Source organism: Rhinopithecus roxellana, chromosome 13, assembly GCF_007565055.1.
Source record: "Rhinopithecus roxellana isolate Shanxi Qingling chromosome 13, ASM756505v1, whole genome shotgun sequence".
Taxonomy (NCBI): domain Eukaryota; kingdom Metazoa; phylum Chordata; class Mammalia; order Primates; family Cercopithecidae; genus Rhinopithecus; species Rhinopithecus roxellana.
The window spans coordinates 85,827,601-85,851,581 of record NC_044561.1 but is presented as its reverse complement, the minus strand read 5'-3'; the positions used below and the strand labels follow the sequence as shown (position 1 = coordinate 85,851,581).

General features: G+C 45.2%; 1 protein-coding gene across 3 annotated transcripts in view; it reads left to right on the top strand.

The window, feature by feature from the left end:
• The window catches only part of PCSK2 (proprotein convertase subtilisin/kexin type 2), a 249,377-nt gene that overhangs the window by 194,854 nt on the left and 30,542 nt on the right, over window positions 1–23,981 (top strand). For all 3 annotated transcript variants that reach the window (XM_010381469.2, XM_010381468.2, XM_010381470.2), the window contains 2 exons: window positions 4,676–4,764; window positions 11,918–12,093. In XM_010381469.2, coding sequence (XP_010379771.1) covers window positions 4,676–4,764; window positions 11,918–12,093 — 265 coding nt within the window. The remainder of the gene's footprint in view (window positions 1–4,675; window positions 4,765–11,917; window positions 12,094–23,981) is intronic.

Below are 23,981 nucleotides of genomic sequence, written 5' to 3'. Positions count from 1 at the left end.
GCTGGGATTACAGGCATGAGCCACAGCACCCAACCTTTTATTTTTATTTGAGAGTCTCATTCTGTCACCCAGGCTGGAGTCCAGTGGCACAATCTTGGCACACTGCAACCTCCAACCCCCAGGTTCAAGCAATTCTCATGCCTCAGTCTCCCGAGTAGCTAGAACTACAGACACAGGCCACCATGCCTGGCTAATTTTTTTGTATTTTTAATAGAGATGGGGTTTCCAGGCTGGTCTTGAACTCCTGACCTCAAGCAATCTGCCTGCCTTGGCCTCCCGAAGTGCTGGGATTACAGGAGTGAGCCACCACACCTGGCCTATAAAGAATTATGTTTTTCTAAAAATAATCCAAAGTATAAAAAATGTTTGGCTTTGATAGACTTGGGTGGTGGCTATGTAAGAGTCATTGTACTATTCACTGAAATTGTCTATATTTTTTAAATATTTCATAATTACACATATTTGAATAATAAGCCTGAGCCAAAATGGAAACTCCAAAATGTCAGACATGCCCATTCACCATTAAAAGACTCACTTCTACACACCAGCCTCAAAGTGTGCACTAAATAAACGAATGCCGAAAGTCCATCATGCACCCTGCACACACCTAGTGAGAGGGCAGGGGAATTCTACCAATAGACAAGGCAGCCATTTTTCTTTTGTTCATCAAGGACTGCTTTGTACTCATCCTAGTCACCCAACATCTCTTTTTGTGGGATCCTTCAAATTAGTTTATTTCACTTATTATTAGAATTTATCCTTCCAAAACAGGTTATCGAGTAGCATCTAATAAAATTATAGCAATAATCAATAGAAATAAAATTAAAATGTGTGAGTTCAGGTTATCCTAGTAGCTATAACAAATAAATCTTGGCCTTGAAATCTTAGTGCTTTAGTGGCTTAGCACCAAAAAAAGTTTATTTATCACTCACCCACCGGTCCATCTCTGTGTTCCTGGTAGAGCAGCTCTCCTCCAACCAGTGATTCGGGGATGCAGACTCCTTTCATCTTTGGCATAGGTTTCCAATGTTGCTGGGATTTTTTGCATCAAACTACTTGAGGGGAAAGAGCATGAATAATTGCCCAAGGGTGATTTTTATGGGCCAGGCTTACAAATAGCATTTACCCCTCTGCTCACATATTTGCCATAACTCAGTCACATGGCCACATACAAGTGCAAAGGAGGATGGGAGCCTTACTGCAGCCTAGGGAGAAAAGAGAATGACTGGTGACCATTCAGCATTTTCTGCCACCAACAAAAACCATGTTGCAAAGTGAGAGACAATACTATACCAGAATACCTAGGTGAATGGTGATATGGTTTAGCTCTGTGTCCCCACCCAAATCTCACCTTGAACTGTAATACTCATAATCCCACGTGTCAAGGGCAGGACCAGGTGGAGGTAATGGAATCATGGGGGCAGTTTTCCCCATGCTGTTCTCATGATAATGAGTGAGTCTCACAAGATCTGATGGTTTTATAAGTATCTGGCATTTCCCCTGCTGGCACTCATTATCTCCTTCCTGCCACCCTGTGAAGAGGTGCCTTCCACCATGATTGTAAGTTTCCTGAGGCCTCCCCAGCAATGCTGAACTGTGAGTCAATTAAATCTCTTTCCTTTATAAATTACCAGTGTCTGGTATTTCTTCATAGCAGTGTGAAAGTGGACTAATATGGATATTAGCAAATGACTGAACTAAGAAACCAGCAAAAACAGATTTAATTACTTGGTTACTTTTTGCTTTAGTCATGGTTCTCCAGAGAACAGAACCAGTAGGATGTGTATACATATAAAAAGAGGTTCATTATAGGGAATTGACTCACCTAAGTCTACAGACTGGCAAGTCCAAAACCTGCAGGGTAAACCAGCAGGCTGGAGACCCTGAGAGCCAATGGTCCAGCTCGAGTCCGAAGGTAGCCTGCTATAGAACCAGGAAGATCCAATGTTACAGGTGAAGTCCAAAGGCAGTCTTCAAGAGAATTCTCTCTTCTCAGAGAAGGCCAGATATTTTGTCTATTTAAACCTTCAAGAGATTGGATGACGCCCATGCACGTTATGGAGGACAAGCTGCTCTAGTCAATGTCCACGAATTGAAATGTCTCATCCAAAATACCCTTGCAGAAACATCAAGAACAATGTCTAACCGAATATCTGGATACCTCCTGGCCCAGCCATATTGACAAGTGAAATTAACCATCACAATTTTATTCTGCATGTTTCTGATAGGATTACATGATAGTTAAAGATTATGGTTAAGAGCAGGGCTTTAGAAGCAGCAGAACTGAGTTTGAATTCTTGCCCCACTTCCTGTTTGAGAAGTGACTTCACATCTATCTAAGCTTCAGTTTTCTCATCTTTAAAATGGGGATAATAATAGGCTGTTGTGAGGATTTAATAAAATCATGTATGTAATACTCTCAGCACAGGGTCTGTCCCATAGTAGATGTCAGTAAGAGAGAGTTGTTTTATTCATATTGCTGGATATATCTTACACTATTCCCTAGGTGTAATATACATAGAAATACATGCTTTTGGCTGAAAAAGCTAAGTGAGATGATCAAATCACTTTGGTGCAAAAACCAGAAGTGTGGATGGAAAGGGTGTGCCCGTTCTTTCTCTCAGGAAATCCACAGGGTTGGGCACAGGGCCTCAGGTTTTCATTTGGACACCCCAGCAGCCCCTCGATACAGGCTGTTCACAAAAGCTCCAATACAGTCACCGTGACAGTCCAGGTGTGAACCCTGTCTCCCTACACATAAGCCATGGTGTCCCTCTAGCCTTGTTCCTTCATTGTATCAGTAATCTACTGCCATGATAATGCCGCATAACAAATTATTCCAGAATTCAGTAGCTTGAAACAATAAGCATTGATTATTGCTCCCAAGTCTATAGGTTGGCTGGAAAGTTCTACTGATCTGGACCAGGCTAGGCTTGTCTTGGCTGAGCTCACCCTTGTCTCCCTGGTCAGCTGGCAGGTTGCTGGGAGCTCATTGGTTTAGGATGACCTCACTCACGTCAATGGATTACTGTTGGCTGGGGTGTCAGGCCGACAGGTTATGTGTCTTTCATCATCCAATAGGCTAGCCTGGGCTTGCTCACATGGAGCCTAGACAGGGTGGCAAGAGAAAGCAGAAAAGCCACAAGGTCTCCTGAGGCCCAGGCTCATCACTTCTACCACATTCTTTCAGTCAAAATAAATGACAAGAGAAGTCCAGATTCAAAAGCCCAGGGTTGTGAGAAGGCTTGGTGTTAGGAACAATCGTAAGAAACCTCTATTTATGGCTGATTGCTAATTAGTGTCGCCTAATTTAGCAATGAAATGTTTCTTCCCATATGTTCCTCTGGAGAGCCCATGGCATTCCTCTCCCCTGCTTAAGGGCCAAAATTAAAGATACGGAAGACTTAATACCTTTACTTTTTTCAAGCTGGTTCACATGCACTTGTCCTCCAGTCTTTGGTGAACTGTTTTAGGACAGGGACAGGTTTAACACAAGGGCCGACTTCTGCAGTGACACTGGGTGTACATATCTGGGTACGTGATATGCGGATTTCATTCTTGTTCCAAAGAGAATTTTGAGGGATGAAATACGTAGCCTTTATGGAGATAGGATTTACTTTGATTCATATAGAGAAAGAAAATGTGTGTGTGTGTGTGTGTGTGTGTGTGTGTGTGTGTGTATTTTCAATCCTTGCATGTGATATTTTTTAAGGGCTGGTGCGATAGCTTTGCTTGCCCCAAGAGGATGTCCCAGACAGCACTAGTTGATGCTGCAGAAATGGAGAATTCCTAGGGATATGTAACCAATGAACCCCTTTGCCCACATTTCCTGATTATTTGCCGCAGTTTGAACAGTGAGTGGAAAGACCTTGTGCATTCTGCAGGCCATACTCGCACTGTCCCAGCAGACCTGGGAATGTGCCCATTTGATTCAGTAACTGTTCCACCCACCATTAAAATGGACTTTTCTAGCTAGGCACAGTGGCTCACAGCTGTAATCCCAGCAATTTGGGAGGCTTAGGTGGGAGGATCGCTTGAGCCCAGGAGTTTGAGACCAGCCTGGGCAACATGGGAAACCCCCTTCTCTATAAAAAATACAAAAAATTAGCCAGGTGTGGTGCACACACCTGTGGTCCCAGCTACCCAAGAGGCTGAGGCAGGAGAATCACTTGAGCCTGGGAAGTCGAAGCTGCAGTGAGCCAAGATTGCACCACTGCACTCCAGTGTGGGTGACCAAGGAGATCCAGATTCAAAAAAAAAAAAAAAAATGAATAAATAAATATAAATAAAGTGGACTTTTCATGGTTGGATCTGGTAGTTCCAGATGATTTATACCACTGGAATCTTTTGCATCTTGAATGCTGCTTAGGTCTGAAAACACAGCCTTCTGAGTGACCCAGTTTATACTTGTTTCAGTTCTCTATTGCGGCTTTCACAAACCACCCGAAGATGGGGCGCTTTACAGAAAACTAAAAGACAGGTAGATAATAGTTTGCTCAGCTCTTTAAGTTTTCACAGAGCTTTAACACAAAAGCCGACCTCTTCAGTGACACAGGGTTTACTTGTATATGATATGCAGATTTCATCCTTGTTCCAAAGAGAATTTTGAGCCCATGAGAGATGTAGTCAAATTCTTTTCACTGCATATCTAATGTGTCTTTATATTTTTCCAAAGCCATGGGACCCGATGTGCAGGAGAAGTTTCTGCTGCCGCCAACAACAATATCTGTGGGGTCGGAGTAGCATACAACTCCAAGGTTGCAGGTAAGCCATCCCTGCCAAACAGCAGGCCCCCACTAGGTATCACACTGATCTCAAGGCTGACCGTGGCCCAGCAAAAAATCCCACTGATGCAGAAAAGCTAGGATCCACAGATTTGGCACAAGTGGAAAATTTTTTTTTCTTTTAACCTGCATAGCAATATCAATACAGTTTTAAATTTTTAACTTAAGCATAATATAAATTCAAAGAAGTTAATGAATCATAAGTACATAGCTCAGTGGCTTTCCCCAAACTGCCCATACACATGTAGTGATCAGGAAACAAAATGTAACCAGCACCACAAAGCCCTTTATGACCCCTTCCAGTTACTACTCAGACACCCAAGAATAACCATGATCTTGTTCTCTAACAGCAAAAAAAAAAATGGTTATTGCCAGTTTTTGAACTTTATATAAATAGAATTGTCAGTCACTACTCTTCTGTGTCAGTTTCAATAACATTTTAATGAGACTCAAATATAGACTGTAGAATACAAGGTGGTGTGTATACATTATTTGTAAACATACTCAGAGCTCTTCAAAATGTTTTGCACAATGGAACTCATCTTTAAAAAGATAAATTCTACCTAGAACCTTTTGCTTACGTTTTACTGGGTGGGATATTTAACAATTTCCTCTTTATGGAGCCCTTAGAAATGAGAGTAGCAAGTCCCTGGAAATTTAGAAACCAACATCCCTCCCCTCTCAGAAAAAAAAAAAAAAAAAAGAGAGAGAGAGACAGACAGACAGAGACAGAGACTGAGAGATTCATAAGCTTTCAACGAGATGTCTGAGAATGGAGTGGCTCCAGTCTTGTTCCAAGTTTTGCATCAAATTGGTTCTTAATTTATTCAGGCTGAGTCACCCAGCCTTATTTTTCTTTTTTCTTTTTTTTTTTTTTTTTTTTTTTGTTTACAACTGTCCTGATGTTTTCTTCTCCTGGCAATTTAATGGAACCATAAACCTACTTTCTGCTGACACCTCCATTTCCATGGAACTAAATAAAGCAAAAGTAACCTATACAAACCCACTATTAACCGCTTTTCAACACTGTTTGCTAAGAGGCTTGCCTGAACTGGGTGCTGAATGTCACAAAAGAATATATCTGGAGGTTTCTAAAATGTAAATAGAGGAGGCTTTGCCCCTGGGTTTCAGCTCTCTTTACTTTGTGCGCATCCAAAATGCTGGCATTAAAATGTCAGGAGCCATTAGGAGCTCGGGGGAAAGAATATCACTTGGTTAATATTTTATAAGCCAGGCTCAGACCTGGGATGGAATCTAAGGGAGGTGGGTTCTCTACTCACAGAACAGAACTAGAAGCAACTGAAAAATTCAAACCTGAATTTCTTATTCAAACACCCAAGGTAACTGGTTTTTGGAACAAAGTAAAATGACCACCTGCAAAAGTTAAAAGAGTTAGGGGGAGCTCATAGCTTTCTGGAGGTTCCTGGGAACTTCTTTTTCCATCTGCTTCGTTTCCTTTTTTCCTCTTCTCTTATTATTTGCCCTCTGAAAACATCTGAGCACTGAGTGCTCATCAAATGTATCTAATTCTCCGGCTGTCTTAGTTTGCTCTTCTTAAAAGCAAAACCTGAGACAAAGATTCCCGGCAAGCAGTTCATGTGGGAGGTGGTCCCGGGAAGCCAGAGTGAGGGAGTGGGGGAAGAAGACAGGAAAGGAATGGAGGCCAACAAAGTGAGTCTCGTGGACAACAGGGGCCCCGTCCTGCAGGTTATTCTCCGAGAGAGTGTGGAGAACTCCCCCTCAGAATTGACCCCACTAAAGTGAGGAGGCTGTGGCGTTAATCTGCCACTTCCCATCGTTCATTGTTTGAGGGTGCTCTTGGGCCTGCCCAGTCTGCCCAGCTCGCTTGAACTGAGTGGAGCTCCTTGGGCAGGGGACGCCCCTAGGCAAAAAGCCAGGGAGCAGGCCAGAGAACCCGGCAGGTGCAGCAGCCTCTGCCTCGCCTGCTGAATGCAGCCTGACACCTCAAAGATGCGACTGGGCTTCTGTGAGGACAGCTGGGGCATCGCAGCAACGCTTTGAGCTTCCAGAAACCAAGAACAGCCACCCAAAGATTTTGAGCAAGGGAACCTCCTTTCTTTCTTTCTTTTCCCACTGCCTTAGCCCCAGCTTGGCTCCCCTGTGACCATGTACGCTGGTTCTAACTACAAGGGCTGCGAGGCAACAGTCCCATGCCTGTGCCTTAGGGTACCCAGTGTCCTCTGGCTCCCTGAGGCGTCAACATGAATTCTTGAGGAAGCACTGGAGAATTACTCATGGATTGCAAAAACAACAGAGTTTATCTTACAAATTTAAGGAAAACATTTTATTCAGCCTGGCTGGCAATTCCAAAAGTTGGCTGGTTTTTAATTATTTGCTAAAAATGAGTCAACCCCTCCAGAGAATCTTTCCATTCGGGAGTTTTCTGGGCTAAGGCGGTCTAAAGCGCCACCTGGTGGCCAACTCGGATCGTTGCTGGTCTCAAAGTCGAGATGTTCGTTCATTTACAGGTTGGGGGCGCCCCTGTGATATCTGAGGTCCTTCCCCAGCACCCCTCCACGCTGTCTCCAGAAAAAGCCCAAAGTTAAAATGCGGTTGAATCTTAATCCAGGAATTCAAAAAGAAGAGGGGAGATGAGATTGTAAATTGAGTCCTCTGAACAGAAAAAAGCGTCGAACATCTCTGCATCTGCCTGAATTCCTCTTCTGTTCATAAATTTTTCTCATATCTCCATCAAGGCTCCTGTCTTTTTCTTGTTGATTTTTAGGCATTCTTGGTGTGTCCCAGAGGTTAGCCCCTAACCCATTTTAATCCGTGCAAAGATCTTCTCCTTCATTTCTCTTCGCGTCTGTCTTCGTTTCAAACTGTGTGACATGTAGACCCACACATACGGGATGTCCCAAAAGTCATCCTGCAGTCTTCAAGCTTTAATAACCTCAGAAACATTATTCTAAAGTTTATTTACATTTCCATTTTCGCTGACCTAACTGTATAAATTTTGAAGAAAAATATTACATGTTTTATTTTGAAAATGCCTTTATTCGAGTAATTCTCTTTTTAAAAAGGACCCCATTCTTTCCTTCTTTCTTTTTTCATTTTAATTTTTAAGGAAATGACAACTTCAATCAAAAAGATTGAGTCAAAAATTAAAATTAAATGTGTTATTCAAAATCCACAAAACCAAGCAAATGTACCACAAACATAATGACCTTCCAAATGATGGTTCTTGCAAATTTGTCAAACGTATATTTCTGAAACTATTAAAGCTCGAGACTGTATCAAGGAGTCATAACACTGTCTCCTGCCTTCAGGCCTTTTGTGTGGTCAGTAGTCACTGTGGGCACCTTCCTGTTGCAGGGGATGGAAGCTGGCAGACAGGTTCCCTGCCCCATGTAGCTCACCGTCTAGGAGGAAACAAAGACAGGGAGCAAATAAGAAAATATAACAACTCATGCAAGAGGACAGAGAGTAAGCAGGGCTCAGGAACAAGAGGAGCCTGAGGGTGGGGCTCTACAATTCCTCACTGTTGTGGGTTTCTGCAGACTCTCAGAGCAACCCCAAGATGGGGCCAGGCCAGGTGGGTTTGGTCCTACTCAGCTTCCTTTTTAAACCAAAGCATACCGATTTACACACTGGGCTTCAGGATAAGATCACCTTTGACTGAAGATTTTGAAAAGTATTTTAAAACCACACAGTTGACCACGGTGAAAGTGCCCTGAAATTTCTCTACCAGCTATGAATTGCTTTTGTATATTATTATCATTATTATTCTTGGCCAATGAATCTCATAACACTGCAGATAAACTTATATTTTATCTGAGCTTTTCAATACACAAGTAAAAATCACTGTAAGCACAATGACTAATATGAGTTTTCACAACCTAAAACCTGGATGAGCATGAACTTCCTCCTTAGCCTCCAGAGCAAATATTCATGAGCACAAAAAGTGGCATTGATGAGCATCAAGGTTTGTGAGCAGATGTAGCATTTACTGGAGGCAGGGACAGGCACAACTTGTGCAACAGGAGCAGAGGCAGAGAGGATGTAGCTTGAATCCGCTGGGCATGCAGCCCCCAGGGCACCAAGGCTAGCCACAGTGCACACTGCACGGGTAGACGGGGAAGGCTCTAAATGAATGGAAGAGACCCACAGAGTCATCTCTACTCATTAATGTGCTGTGCAGGCCTGCCTGGGGTCAGATAGAAACACTTGATGTGTGCTTATGTCTGTCCTTGCCCATCAAATACACACATCAGCATTGTTAGGCACGTGGAGACACTGACTCCTAACTCCTTTGATTTCTGTCTCTCTCTCTCTCTCTCTCTCCCCCCCCCCCGTCTCTCTCCCTCCCTCCTTCTCTTCCTCTCCTCCTCCTCCCCCTTCCTCCCTCTCTCCCTCTCCTCTCTCTCCCTCCCTTCCTCCCTTCCTCCCCTCCTCCTCCTTCTTACTTCTCTCTCTTTCCTCTCTTTCCCTCGCTCTCTACCTTCTCTCTCTCCTGCACTCTCCCTTTCCTCTCTCTTTCTCTGTCCTCTCCTTCTCTCTCTCTCACTCTCTCCTTCTCCTCTCCCTTTCTCTCTACCTGTTCTCCCTCTGCCTCTCTCTCTCCCATTCTCTTTGTCTCTCTCCCTCTAGCTACCCTCTCTCTCTCTCCCAATCTCTCTGCCTCTCTCCCTCCTTCTCTCATTCTCTCCCTCTCTCTCACTTGGTCTACTCTCTGTCTTCACCCCACATTCCTCTGTAGCTCCTAGAGCATCCAGGGGCAGAGGACAGGCCCTCCCTAAAAACCCTAGGGTCTCTCTGAGCCACTGTCTTGGCTGCTAATGGTGCAGTTGCTTGCAAAATTAATACTGTATCTCATTCAATTAATGCACGCCTCATTCCTCTGGAGCTTAACAAGATTACAAGAATGTCGGGCGCCTGGTCCCTGAATATGAATGAGAGACTTGCTCTCAGCCTGTGGCCACCCTGTAATGTTAAAACAGTCAGAAGATTAATACACATCTGCTCTGAGGTTCTTGTGCAGCACAGAGGGAGCCCATGAAGGTGATAAGAGCTGCAAAGAGGCAGAGGGTTCAGGGCACAGCTGGAAGTGCCATGCACCAGCCCTGGCAAAATCCAGGGCTGCCATTGGTTGGTTTGTGGGGCAGTGGAGGTCTGCTTTGGCCAGGGTTGAATTTCTCTCACCTTCCAGTTGCGGTGGGCCATTTGCTCCTGGTCATCTGGGCACTAGGCAAGTTCAAGAGCATCTGAGCAAGTGAATGCCAGCCTCTCTCTGTTTATTTCCCACCCACAGAGTGGGCGTGACTTTGCACGAGAAGAAGCTGCACTGACCCGTTTATTCTGTGGCTTATTGGCCACCTGCATTAAATAAAGTTTTTAAATAAATAAAATTATAGGTGGACCAAAAGCAAAATACAGAGTCTCAAATTTCCTATCTCCTTATAAAATGAACCATAAAATTTAACATCTGGAAAGTTCAAGCCAAAGACTAGGCTTATTCTAGATAAGCTTCCCCCAGGAGAAAGAATGCTAACTGGTAACTGAATGTTTGTTGGCAAAAATGGTGATTACGCTTATGGGTTAATAGTAGAAGATGGATGAGTAGAGCCTGTTATTCATTCTTCTGGACCTGTTATTTCTGTCGGGGAGGAAATGAACTAAATAAGGCAATAATGCCAGATATTTATTCACCAAATATTTGTCAAGCTTAAATACCAAGCATCACGTTGATCCTCAAGGACACGGAAGTGACCAAAGTAGACACATGCCCTATACTCAAAGACCGTGCCATCTGGTGGTGTATGAAACACTCAAATAAGCAGTTGTGATAGAAGGTTAAAAGTACACAAGAAGAGGGCTATGAGCACTGAAGAGGAAAGTGAGGTCCTCGAGTCTCCTGGGGCCTGAAAGTAGCAGACCCTCAGGAAAGAAAGCGATTTCATGTCCATTTCAGGTGCCTGGCAAGAACCCAGGTGGCTTGTAATTCAATTGACCTGCTCGCCATGTTAGGGAGTGAGGCTTGTGAAATAGTGTTCTTGAGGCACAACATCCTTCGGCCACCGGGGACAAGGAAGGAGTTTTGGGGCCCAGGTTTTGACTGTGCATGGCCCAACACCTTCATTCCATAATTGCAGTGGGTGAAGACTTAGGTAAGCTTCACTAGCACTCTAAGCTCCTTGCCACAGAATCGTGAACCCACTGACCCATCCAGATGACAAAGCCTGGAGAAAGGCATGTGACCCCGTCAGCGAAGTTTTGAGGGTAGTGATGGAGAGACAGCACGCCCATCCCAGTGGCGGCTGCTGAGTTCCCCCTAGAGAGGTCTTTTGTGGATGACCACAGGGGGACTGGAAGCCTAGGAGCACCAGCTCTGCAGGGGCAGTGCAGGCACCTTCACCCTATGCCCCTGTGTCTTAGGCTTGTGTGCCCCACACTACCCTGGACTGCAGGACTTTGCTTCTTCCCAAAATCCTGCAAGAAATCAATCCCATGAGGCATCAGAGAGGAACACGAACTTTACAGCAATGCTATAGGGAAGAAAGGAGAGGGGGCCATCTGACACAGAATCACTAATACAGTTTACAACAGCCATCTCAGCCTTTCTGTCCTCTCCAAAGTCCCTCCCAGCTACAGTGCAAATGGGAGTTCCTCTTTCCTTATCCCACCCGCTCCTGCACTGCCCCTGCCCCTCTCTATGTCCCCTGCCCTCTGCCCTCTGCCTGCTGGAATTTCTTCTCAAATATCAAGTATCTATTGCCTCCTCTATCTATCATATGTAGTAGCTTTATTTCTCCCCTAAAACTTGGCTGCAGCCAACAGCCAGTTCTCTGAGGTCGAACTTCTACTTAGAAACGAGCTTACCAAAGAATCGCTTCAACAAAGGTGATCTCTCCCATTAGGAATTCTAGTAAGGTTTGCTAGAGGAATAAACTTGTCTTTAAATCATTACATCAGCAAAGACATGGGTGGGATGCAGAAGGGAGCCAGTAGGACCGTCTGCGCCTCCTTCGTGATCCTCGGACTGCACAGTGTCCCCAGAGCACCTGAGATCTCCAACCCTTCCAAGCACCCAGGGCCCGAGCCCTCCTCCACCTCCTTGTTTCCTGTGAACTGGGGAACCCAAACCTGGTGTCCTCTGCTCAACGTGTCCACAGGCATCCGGATGCTGGACCAGCCATTCATGACGGACATCATCGAGGCCTCCTCCATCAGCCACATGCCGCAGCTGATCGACATCTACAGCGCCAGCTGGGGCCCCACAGACAACGGCAAGACAGTGGATGGGCCCCGGGAGCTCACGCTGCAGGCCATGGCCGATGGCGTGAACAAGGTAAGAGGGCCGGCCCCCTACGCCCCGGCCACTCACAGGGTGGGACACAGTGGGTGGGGGCGTGGAGGCAACTGGGTAAACCATTGTCACCCTGTGTGTGAGTCCAGGTCCTGCAGGAGTCAGACAGTGCAGGGGCTTAGCCATGCAGGAAGCTGACTACGGGAAGGCCTGTGAAGGATAAGGAGAGAAGGCAGAAGAGCCTCAGATATGATGCCTGCCTGGCTCCTGCAAACGACAGTGGGAGGGAAGGGACTTGGGGAGGGAGGGTCTCAGACAGCAGTCCCCACGCCAAAGCTGCCCATCACAGGCAGAAAGGGGCCTGCACTGGCACCCCCACCACCTGCTCAGTCGTTGGCTGGCACTAGCACACAGGACATGGGGTCTCGGCAGGACAGGGTGGTAGATCCAGGGGGCAGCAGCCAGGACTGTGACCACGACACTCATGGGGCAGGAGGTCTGAGCACACATTCTCACAGCTGCTCCTCTGAGATTAGCCCAGGCTTGGACAGAGCCAAGGAGAAAGAAGCCAGGCAGAGCCTCCAAAGGGATGAGATGGAAGTCAATGCTGCATAGGGAGGGGAAGGGGGCCCCTTCTCTGGGACACTGGGGCTGGAGCCACCCCAAAGGAGACACGAACCCAGGTTCAGGGACCAGAGGGTTTCTGGGCTCCAGTCTATCAGGAAGTGACTTAACCTCGCCTGTAAAATGGTGATAGTGAGGGGTCACAGAGTCACTGTGATGTGTAAATGAGAAAGATGCAAGCACTCGGCACTGAGAAGTGCCTGCAAAGGGTCAGCATTTGTCTCAGTCTCGACTGTCACTTAAGCAACACCCCAAAACTTCATAGCACAGAACACAACTCCTTTACTACGCTTGGGATGCTGTGGGTCAGGAATTTGGACTGGGCACAATGGGGATGGCTCATCTCTCCTCCACGATCCCTGGGGCCTCAGCTGATAGATTTGTTACTTGAGCATCCGTTACCAAACTGTTGTGTCTTCACAAGCTGTTCCGATGCACGCATCTACTTGCCAAGCATGGCACAGCTCCACCCCTCGGCATACACAGTCTTCTCAGGCCTGTCCTTGCTGCCAGGCCAGCAGTGGTCCCCTCCCTGTGCTCCCAGAGGACTCTCTGTAGTCAGCCTGGACGTGGGACTCACACCTCAAGGTCACTGCTGTGTGTGGAGTAAGTGGTCTGGTGCTAAGTGAGGGAAAGGACAGTGCATGAGATTTTGTGTGTGGCTCTTGGAATTCCATTTTAGGAATGTTTTTAAATTTGCTTCTTAGATTTTGGTGGATTTCAAATAGATGAAATGGCTATAGAAACCAGCACTATCATAAATAAATTATAGAATGCATCCGTTCCACATACACATTTAAATTATGTACAGTCTGTTTATGGAAAATGCATGAACTCATTACTTGTACATTGATAACACTAAAATAAGTGAATGTACAGAACACTATATGTTTAATGCAGGCATAAAAAAGAGAATATTGAAGAAAATAAGAGTGAGCAATTGAAGGCTGCTTTTCCATACATTTCCTGAGGTCAGAAAACATGTGTTTTCCTGCCCAGACCATCCTCGGGAACTAGCCCAGGGCTTAAGAACATAGTGGATGAGCTGTTCAGGGGGCAGATATGGAATTAATGCAGACATGAAATGCCATGGTTGAGAGGCTGAAAGTCACATTGAAACCTATGACTACAGTGGATGCCATTGCTGCCCACCAAGATCCCCTTCACCAGGCAGGCCTGGGGGCCGCCCCAGCTGCTGTGAGTGTTGGCTGCTGATGGCTCACAGCGGCCCCTCTCACCAAGCATTGCCCCGAGAGGTGGAATCTTCTCTCCCAGAAAGTTATGCCCCCCACACCCAGGGCACAACCCACAGCAGATGGCTAATGCAGGAGGAGCCTGCTTGCCACCAACAGGGAGGAATCTTCAATGTAATTTATGCTCCAGAGCCCCCTGTGGTCCAGGCCAAAGGCGGCCTTTACCCAAGACTGCATAGCTTTGGAGTTCCTTCCCCTCTGTATTTTACTTCGCTCCCTTGCTCGCAGATTCCTCCTGAGAGCCCTCCCTCAATGAGTCTGGGCAGCTGAATCTCTGTGTCAGGCTCTGCTTCTAGGGAACACCTCCCACAAACATCGCCTCAAAATTTACCCCATTAGGTTTCCCTTTTTCCTTTGGCTGCCAGGAAGCTTAGAACTAAGCGTATGCCTATTACGATTGGTTTTTTGGTTTGTTTGTTTGAGACACAGTCTGGCTCTGTCGCCCAGGCTGGAGTGCAGTGGCCGGATCTCAGCTCACTGCAAGCTCCTCCTCCCAGGTTTACGCCATTCTCCTGCCCCAGTCTTCCGAGTACCTGGGACTACAGGCACCAGCCACCTCGCCCGGCTAGTTTTTTGTATTTTTTTTTAGTAGAAACGAGGTTTCACCATGTTAGCCAGGATGGTCTCAATCTCCTGACCTCGTGATCTGCCCGTCTCGACCTCCCAAAGTGCTGGGATTACAGGCTTGAGCCACCGCGCCCGGCCACGATTGGTTTTTTAGACTAGGTTTTCTTTCTTCTACCTTCTTCTTCTTCTTCTTCTTCTTCTTCTTCTTCTTCTTCTTCTTCTTCTTCTTCTTCTTCTTCTTCTTCTTCTTCTTCTTCTTTTCTTTTTTTTTTTTTTTTTTTTTTTTTTTTTGAAATAGGGTCTCACTGCATCACCCAGGCTGGAGTGCAGTCGCACAGTCTCAGCTCACTGCAGCCTCAACCTCCTGGGCTCAAGTGATTCTCCTGCCTCAGCCTCTAGAGTGGCTGGGACTACAGATGCATGATACCATGCCCAGCTAAATTTTTATAGACATGTTTCACCATGTTGTCCAGGCTGGTTTGAAACTTTGGGACTCAAGAGATCCTCCCACCTCGGCCTCCCAAGGTGGGATTACAAGCGTATACCACCGCACCCGGCCTCTTTCACACCATTTTTCTCCATCTCTTCACCATTCACAGCCTCCAAAATCATCCCTTAGCTTCTGTCGTTGTGTCTGTGTTTGTATTCCTAGTGAGTCTAAGCCTCTGAATGCTAGGCAATGTAAAATTTGTAAAAGAGTTGATGAAATGAGCTCAGTCTGATTAGATTATATTTAGCCATGAGAAATCTAACTTTGGATTCTTACTAAATTGTTGCTTGCTTACACACATTCCTAGTCTTACCAGACTAAAGCATCTCACTGGACAAAAATTGGCAAGTTCACATGTAACTTCCCCAGAGTCTCAGCCCTAAACAATAGTAAACAACATTTCAGACCAAGTGGAACCCTTCAGCGCAGTGGGTGGCCAACTTTGGCACACAGGCTGGATCTAACCCCCAGACTGGCTTTGCAAAGACAATTTCCTTGGGACACAGGCAGGCCCTTCCAACCACAGCTGTCACAGGCCCCATGGGAAGGAAGCACGTAGGGTACCAAATGAAGGCACTCATCTCTCAGAATCAGGCTTTTCTGACTGCGGGTCAACGTCTCTCTCTTCACTAGAGAGCCAACACTGCACAGCAGCAGGTCCCTCCTGTTGCAGGGATATTTCAGCAGGTGGAGAACTCCTCTTGACAGTGGAGAGACCTGAGTTTTAACCTCAGTCCTGCCCCCCATTGGCTGGGGAACTTCAGACTAGTCAGTGTCTCCATTCCTCACTTTCTGCAAAATGGTCTGAGTCAGTGCTTCTCAAAGTGTGGTCATGGCCCACCTAGGAGAGTGAAAAACGCAAAACCTCAGTGCCTCCTCCCCTCCCACGGATGCTGCATTTTAACAAGATCCCATTAAAGTTTGCGAGATGTTGCTCTACTATCTTGAGGATCCAAATCATCTAACCCTGAGATCCTAAGACCCCAACGTATGGTTTCTTAAAACCTACAATGAATAGAAAAGGGCAGCAGAGGTGACTCATTTCCAGAAAGGAAAAACCCGGTATTTCCTCATCAGTATGATGGGTTGGACGAGTGGGCTGTGTGGTGACTGAGCCACATGCCCTTTGTCTCTGTGTTGAAGGAACAGAGGCCTAGGTAGCCCAACTACATTGGTTTCTTGTAAGAATGCACCAGGAGGGGCTGGGCGCTGGGTTCATGCCTGTAATCCCAACACTTTGGGGGGCCGAGACAGGTGGATCACCTGAGGTCTGGAGTTCAAGACCAGCCTGACCAACATGGTGAAAACCCATCTCTACTAAAGATACAAAAAATTAGCCAGGTATGGTGGTGGGCACCTGTAATCTCAGCTACTTAAGAGGCTGAGGCAGGAGACTCGCTTGAACCCGGGAGGCAGAGGTTGCAGTGAGCTGAGATCATGCCATTGCACTCCAATCTGGGCATCAAGAGTGAAACTCTATCTCAAAAAAAAAAAAAAAAAAGACTGCGCCAGGAGGGATCAGGGCAATGAGATCGATTCACGCAAGACCTCATAGTGCCTGGGACCAGACAGACATCCTGATCCAAGGTGGCTGTAGGATGCCAGCCCCAAGAATGTGTGGAGAGCCACAGGAGGGCTCTGTGGTCACGGGGCTAGGCCACACTCACCCTGTCTGCTTCTCCCCAGCTTCGTGGCTCCCACTCTCCAACCCACCCTTCCTCTTCCTGGAGGCTTATGCTTAGAGGTGTTTCCAACTGGACACCACCCCATTGGCACCCTTGCTTGTTACAACCTGTTAGTCTCTGCTCCAGCTGCCACTTGCCCTCGATGCTTTCAGGGAAATTTTGGTTCCAAATTAGGGGAAACACCCCAAGATGAGGCTCCAAAACCAAGAAATGTGATTCTGTTGGGAAGGTTCAGAACTTGCAGGGTCAGAGGCCAATCAGAAAGTTTCTAACAAAATCCCTTTGTTTTTTCTCTGAGGACATCAAAGGGTAGTTGTCTATATTCACAGTCTTCTTAGGCATCTGATGGAGCAGTTTCTTCTGAGCTGCTGAATGATTTCAAAGGTCTGAACAGAAATACAAGACTGTATGCACCTGTATTAATCCGTTTTCACACTGTTGGTAAAGACATACCTAAGACTGGGCAATTTACAAAAGAAAGAGGTTTATTGGACTTATGGTTTCACATAGCTGGGGAGACCTCACAATCATGGTGGAAGGTGAAAGGCATGTCTTCCATGGTGGCAGACAAGAGAAGACAGCTTATGTAGGGAAACTCCCCTTTTTAAAACCATCAGATCTCATAAGACTTATTCACTATCGAGAGAACAGCATGGGGAAGACCCACCCCCATGATTCAGTTACCTCCCACTGGGTCCTTCCCACAACGTGTGGAAATCCAAGATGAGATTTGGGTGGGGACTCAGCCAAACCGTATCAGCACCTCTTCTGTTGTGGGCTCAATTTTGTCCCCAAATATTCATAAGTTGGGGTCCTAATCCCCAATATCTCATAATGTGACCTCATTTGGAAATAGGGTCATTGCAGATCTAATTAATTAAGAAAAGGTCATATTGGAGTAGGGTGGGCCCCTAATCCAATATGATGGGTGTCCTTATTTAAAAGACAAAAAAAAAAAATAGAACAAGAACATATGGGCACAGATACGCACACAGGGAGAACAGCATGTGAAGATGAAGGCAGAGGGGGCTGGGGATGCATCTACAAGCCCAGGAAAGCCAGGGATGGCCAACAGCCCACCAGGAGCTGGGAGAGGAATGAGGTAGATTCTGTCTCCAGAACTTCTAGGAATGGAATAGAATCTATTATGTCTGCAGAACTTTTAGAGATGGATTCTATTCCTAGAAGTTCTGGAGATGGAAATGTCAGCAGAGGTGGCTGACACTTCTGTCTCCAGGACTTCTAGGCAAGAAATTTCTGTTGTTTAAGCTACCCAATTGGTGTTCCTTTGGTTGTTACTTTAGTCCTTTTGTTGTGGTCCTTTGGTAGCAGCCCTGGCAAACTAATGCACCTTCCAATCTTAGAATGGATGGTCAAAAAAGAGGTTTCGCAGTGTGGGAATGACCTGGTCACTGTTCAAGGTCACTTGACATCACCTGGCCCTCTCCTTTACAGCCAAGAGGGTCAAGAGTTTATCCAATTACAATTTTTTTCTTCTAGTTCAGGACCTTGAGAAGTCTCCCTCCCTCCCTTCTCTGACATAGCTTCCTCGAAGGAATGAGCACGCCAAAATTCTCATGATGCAGTCCTAGGAGAGAAACATGTTTCCAAGCTAGGGACAGTGCTGTGCTGAAAAGCTACCAATAAAATCAGATTGGGAGCTTGAAATTAGACATGGAAATTGACAAACACTAAAAATAAAGTCCTTTTATGCCCCCTTCAGAGAGCTGGTTGTTAAACATTTAACAGCACACCCCTCGTTAGAGGACTCTTCTGACTTCCCTTAAATTATAGCACTTACATACCTGTGTGTTCTCCCTGCAAGTAACAGCCACCCTTGCCTTCATGAGTGTGAAAGTTCCCTTTGGGAAGTGGAAAAACAGGAAGAAAACCACCTAAAACCCCAAGGTTTTACGTTTCCTCAAAATGACAAGTTTCCCAACCAGAGTCCTAAGTTACCCCAAGACTGTGGAAGACTTTTCTAAGTCAAGGAAAGATCTCACAACTTAAGGAATTCACCACTTTTACATTAAATACCAGGATCCCAGAAACACAACTATGAAATGGGAACCAGAGTCCTCGAAGTGAACATCATGGTGACAGCAGTTCAATGTCCATTGCTACACTGTTTAGGAAATAGTGAAGACGCTTTGTTACAAGGTTATGCCAGTCTGCTGTTGAAATTCAACCCATCTGAAACAGCAACATGAGCCCGGCATTTGAGTGACACAATATGGTTTACAGAGAATGTCTGACAACAGGATTGGGTGGCACGAAAGTGACGTCCGTACCCGGTTTCAATGCCTAGTCTCCTTAAGAAGCATTAGGATGAAATTTTTGATGCACAGACAGCCTGTTTCCTTATTTCATCATTCATCGTGTGACTGGAGAGAAATGGTTACACATCCAAGCCCCAGACCAGGTGACAGCAGGTGCCCAGGGGAACACTTGGCAGATTCCCCCTTTCCTCAGCAGACATGGATTTTCACTGAGTGGCACTTTTTTTGACACCTGAGGCCAAAGAGAGTCAGGCAGGTAGGAGATGTCTGCCCTCTGTCCAGACTGACAGTACAGATGGTGGCAGTGCTCCACATCCCTGGGTGCCCCTGTCATTTTCCACGGACTTCTGCACTGCTCCACTGCCTCTCGAAGCAGGATATTTCTCTCTCCTCCATCTGTAGTCTCCCTGGCTGCAGGTGAAAAGGCCCTTTCAAGTGTGATTGTCCTGCAAAGCATGCCGAGCCCGCTGAAGCTTAAGAGAAAAATTGTTATGACTGATCTTCAGATGACAGCATGTACATTTTTTAGAAAGCAGAGTGAGTATGATGAAAACTACATGATTTCTCATTTGACTTTTCCCCAAGCAATGGGAATAAATTTCCCCAAGCAATGGGAATAAATTTCCCCAGGCAATGGGAATGAATCTTTCCTTGTTTCAAGGTGACATTTTTTGGACAACATTGTAGCATTTTGGAAGTGAGGGTGCATTGTGCATTAGCGAAGGTTTTCTCCCAGTAACTTCCACTGCCTGCTCTACTCTAAGGGAAAATCCATCTCTGAAAGGCAATCTTCACATAAACTAAGGAGTCAGAGAACTACCTGTTACACAAGGCACTTATGTTTGTCTTTCAATTTTATCATCCTGTACGTATGCTTTGTTTGACCAACATAGTAATGATTTAAAGGAAGAGAACAAAGAGAAGATGGATAAGAGACTTTTATCGGGGCACGCACTGTTTGCCATAGATCCCACTATTCCCAGTTGTCTGATACCTGCTTCACACAAACATCACCTACCTGGCTCCTTAGGGATTTGAAGTTTGCACCTCCTATATTTGCTTAATAAATACTTGAGAGAAGCAGTGAGGAGTGGGCGAGAAGGAAATCCTTTTTTTCTTTTGCTTATTTTAATCTTTAGCTTTGTAGTCTATGTGTTGGGTTTACAGTTACAGCATTTTTCACATTGTATATGGGAAGAGGGTGACAGAGATGCCTGAATTATGAGAAGGTTCAATAATCGACTTCTGTCTTAGTTTTAGATCTCCTAGAAGCAGATCCTGAGGCAAGATTTGGGATTAAGTAGTTTATTGGGGAGGTAAAGAGAATACCAGTGATGCATGGGAGGTGTGGCAGGAAAGAGACAGGACCAGTTAAGGGTATGTTATCCTGCCAGTCATCACTGTCAGCAACTGGAGCTTAATGCCACTGGGAAACTTCAGAAAACCACACCAAAACTTGAGAACACACCCCAAAGGTACCCCACCCTGTGGGAAAGGAGCTGGAATAAAACCCGTTGATGAGGTTTGTTCTCAAAAGGTTGTAAATGCCCCAGTGCTTTCAGCCTGAGGACAGATGCGCAAAGCAGCCTTCAGCCTCTTGGAAGCCCTTAGACAAAAAGATGCGTATGTTGACATTTAGAAACTCCCAGGCACAGGGAACTCTAAAGTCCAAGGGATATGGGCTCACACACAACTCCCAAAGTGCAGCTTAACCAAAACCTAACCTGAGACATAGAGTCATCACTCTCTGGATAGATAAAGCACTGGCAAGGTGATGTGTTTACTATTCAGGAAAAGGATGTAGTCCTTGCAAAGAGGGAGTTACAAAAACCAGGCATTATAGGACACAGCATCTTATTTTGCTCTGACAACCAGAAGGGGAATTCAGGTGACACTAGAAGGTCTTGAAAGTGACAACTGATTCATGAACTTCTTTCCACAACTTAAGAAAATACAGCCACCCAGGGCAACCTTGGCACACCTTTTGCTGGCTCTGATGACTACATCCCAACTTCTTCTTAATCACTCTTTGGAGTTGTTACTGGAGGGAATATTTTAGGAATATTTAAAAACAAGGCTACAAAAATTATCTGAGGTACAGATGAGACAGCGCATTGATTGTTTACTCCCTAAGGGGCTGCAAAGGGCAAAGTACAGATCACAGGTCTTCTTCCAGCTGGAATGTATGGATGGGGACCACTTACAAGAAAACCACCATCCAGGAAAGCAGGGAACAGAGAGTTGCCTGGGGAGACAGTGATTAATCAGGCATGGGCGAGGGGAGGCCACAGTGCGCCTGCTGAAATTTAATCAGAGCCGTGGGTCATACACCATTGCAGGGAGTGCCAGGGCCTCTGGCAGACGATGAATGCCTCCTGCCAAGGAGCTCTCACAAATACTCCGCGAGCCCAGATTTATGCTCTGCAGCCAGATGAGGGTCGCAACCGAGCAGAACTGCTGCAGCGTGGAATCTGCAGCTCAGCCTTGGAAACAGCTGGTGCCGTTACCGTCCCTCCTTTCATTTCTGGGATAAAGAGAACTACGAGAAAAGTCTGGTGGGTTTCGGGTGATCCTTGTGAACAGCCGTCTCGTTTTGCCAGGGACTTCCCTGTTTTTCACATTGAGAAGTCCCACATCTCAGGAAACCCCTCAATCCTGGGCAAACCAAGAGAGTTGGTCACCCACCCTTTGGCGCTATCTGTTGGCCCACCTGGGCCCAGTGAGAAATTCACCCGGGGTTAGAAGTTGATGTGAAAGTAAACTCAGCAGCACCTCTGAAATCAGAAAGATTCATCACTACAATGGCTGGATCCTTTGAGCAGTGAAACAGAATAACACAGGATTCTGACCTCCAAGGTGGTTACACGAAAACCAGACAACAATTAAAGATGACCACAGGTGCCATCAAACACTGAATCGAGGTGAGGATTTAAATCAGAGGCCAGGGCGACTGCACTGTCCTTAGCTTGGCTCTTCCAGAGAACCTGATACCCTACTCCCACTGAACTACCACAGAACCCACAGGGTCTCTGCAGAGTCTGGAACTGACGAGTAAAAGTTTCAAACTAGAAAGGATACTGTCAACCATCACTCCCACTCACAACTGATGGATTAAAATGGTTTATAAGACCTCACCCAACCACAAAGAGGCCTGGTCATGGGCTCAGACCATGGACAGTTTGCAATATTTAGCAAGCAGCAGCAATGACTACCACAATGTGCACCAAAACAGTTAGGTAGCTCAAGAGGTAACCAGTTGACCTAGTGAGGACAAATGTGCAAATGTCAAAGATGTTGGTGAATAGTTTGAATAAAATTTGCCAAAGATGTTCATGAATAGTTTGAATAAAATTTTTCATGAACTATGAGTGCAGAAAGGCAATATTCATAAATCAATACATTGTTTCATGTGCAATTTAAAATGTGTTTATTTTAAAATTCATATTTTAATAACAGATTAAAGTAATATAATGGAAAAATGTATGCAAGTCTAAATCCAACACATAAAAGGAAAAGGAAAAACTGAGTAAATATATATGCAGGTAGATAATAAAAATCTAGCTCAGTTTCTTAATACAGGAAGAGAGCTCTTACAAACCAGTAAAAAGAATACTATGAGGCCAGGCGAGGTGTCTCACGCCTGTAATCCCAGCACTTTGGGAGGCCAAGGTGGGCAGATCACTTGAGATCAGGAGTTCAGGACCAGCCTGGCCAACATGGTAAAACTCCATCGTCTCTACTAAAAATAAAAATAAAAATTGGCCGGGCACAGAGCTACATGCCTGCAATCCCAGCTACTCAGGAGGCTGAGGCAGGAGAATATCTTGAAGCCGGGAGGCAAAGGCTGCAATGAGTCGAGATCACACCATTGCACTCCAGCCTGGGACAGAGCTATACTCTGTCTCAAAAAAAAAAAAAAAAAAAAAAAAAAAAAAATTGTATGAAAGAAAAAAAAATAGGCAAAGGATATTATCTTTTGGGACTTGGGGCTTTGCTAAATAATAAAGCAAGAATACAAATGAGCAGGAAAGACACAAAAAGATAAATTCAACTTTAGTGAAAAAAATATATAACTCAAAACAATGAGGTACTATTTTTACCCACCAAATTGGCAAAACTATTTTTAAGAAATGACAATTCTAAATTATGGCCCATATAAGCTGACTATAGAGTTCTCATGCACTGCTGGTAAACATATAAACTGTTAACAAACTTTATCAAGAGCAATAATACGGCAGATGAACCAAGAATCGTCATTCATTTTTTTCACCCAAAATTTCCTCTTTTAGAAACACTGCCTAAGAAAACAAACCTACAAAGACATATATAAGATTATGTTCATTTTAAACATAAAGTACTTTTTTAAAAACTAGAGACAGCTCAAGCCTGTAATCCCAGCACTTTGGGAGGCCGAGACGGGCGGATCACGAGGTCAGGAGATCGAGGCCATCCTGGCTAACATGGTGAAACCCCGTCTCTACTAAAAAATACAAAAAAAACTAGCTGGGCGTGGTGGCGGGCGTCTGTAGTCCCAGCTACACGGGAGGCTGAGGCAGGAGAATGGCGTAAACCTGGGAGGCGGAGCTTGCAGTGAGCTGAGATCTGGCCACTGCACTCCAGCCTGGGCCACAGAGCAAGACTCTGTCTCAAAAAAAAAAAAAAAAAAAAAAACTGGAGACAACATTCCATGTACATTCAAGAAGAGGTGTAAATAAATGGCAGAATGGCTATTTCATAAAACTAACAAAAAATTATGGTGTAGAAGAGTATTTAATCACATAAAAGTGTTAATTATATAAATTGTGAGAAATACATTTTAAGCAGGCCAAGAAAGTCTGTCTATTTTTATTATCCCAGTTTCACTTTCAAGCCAGTTCTTATACTTTGCATTTATATGTAAAATTGGCAGGAATCCACAAAATATCACCAGTGATTATCTATTCATGTAAGATTATAAAGGATTTTTATTTCCTTAATCTTCTATATTCCAATTATTCTACAATAAATATTATTTTCATAGTAAAAAATACAA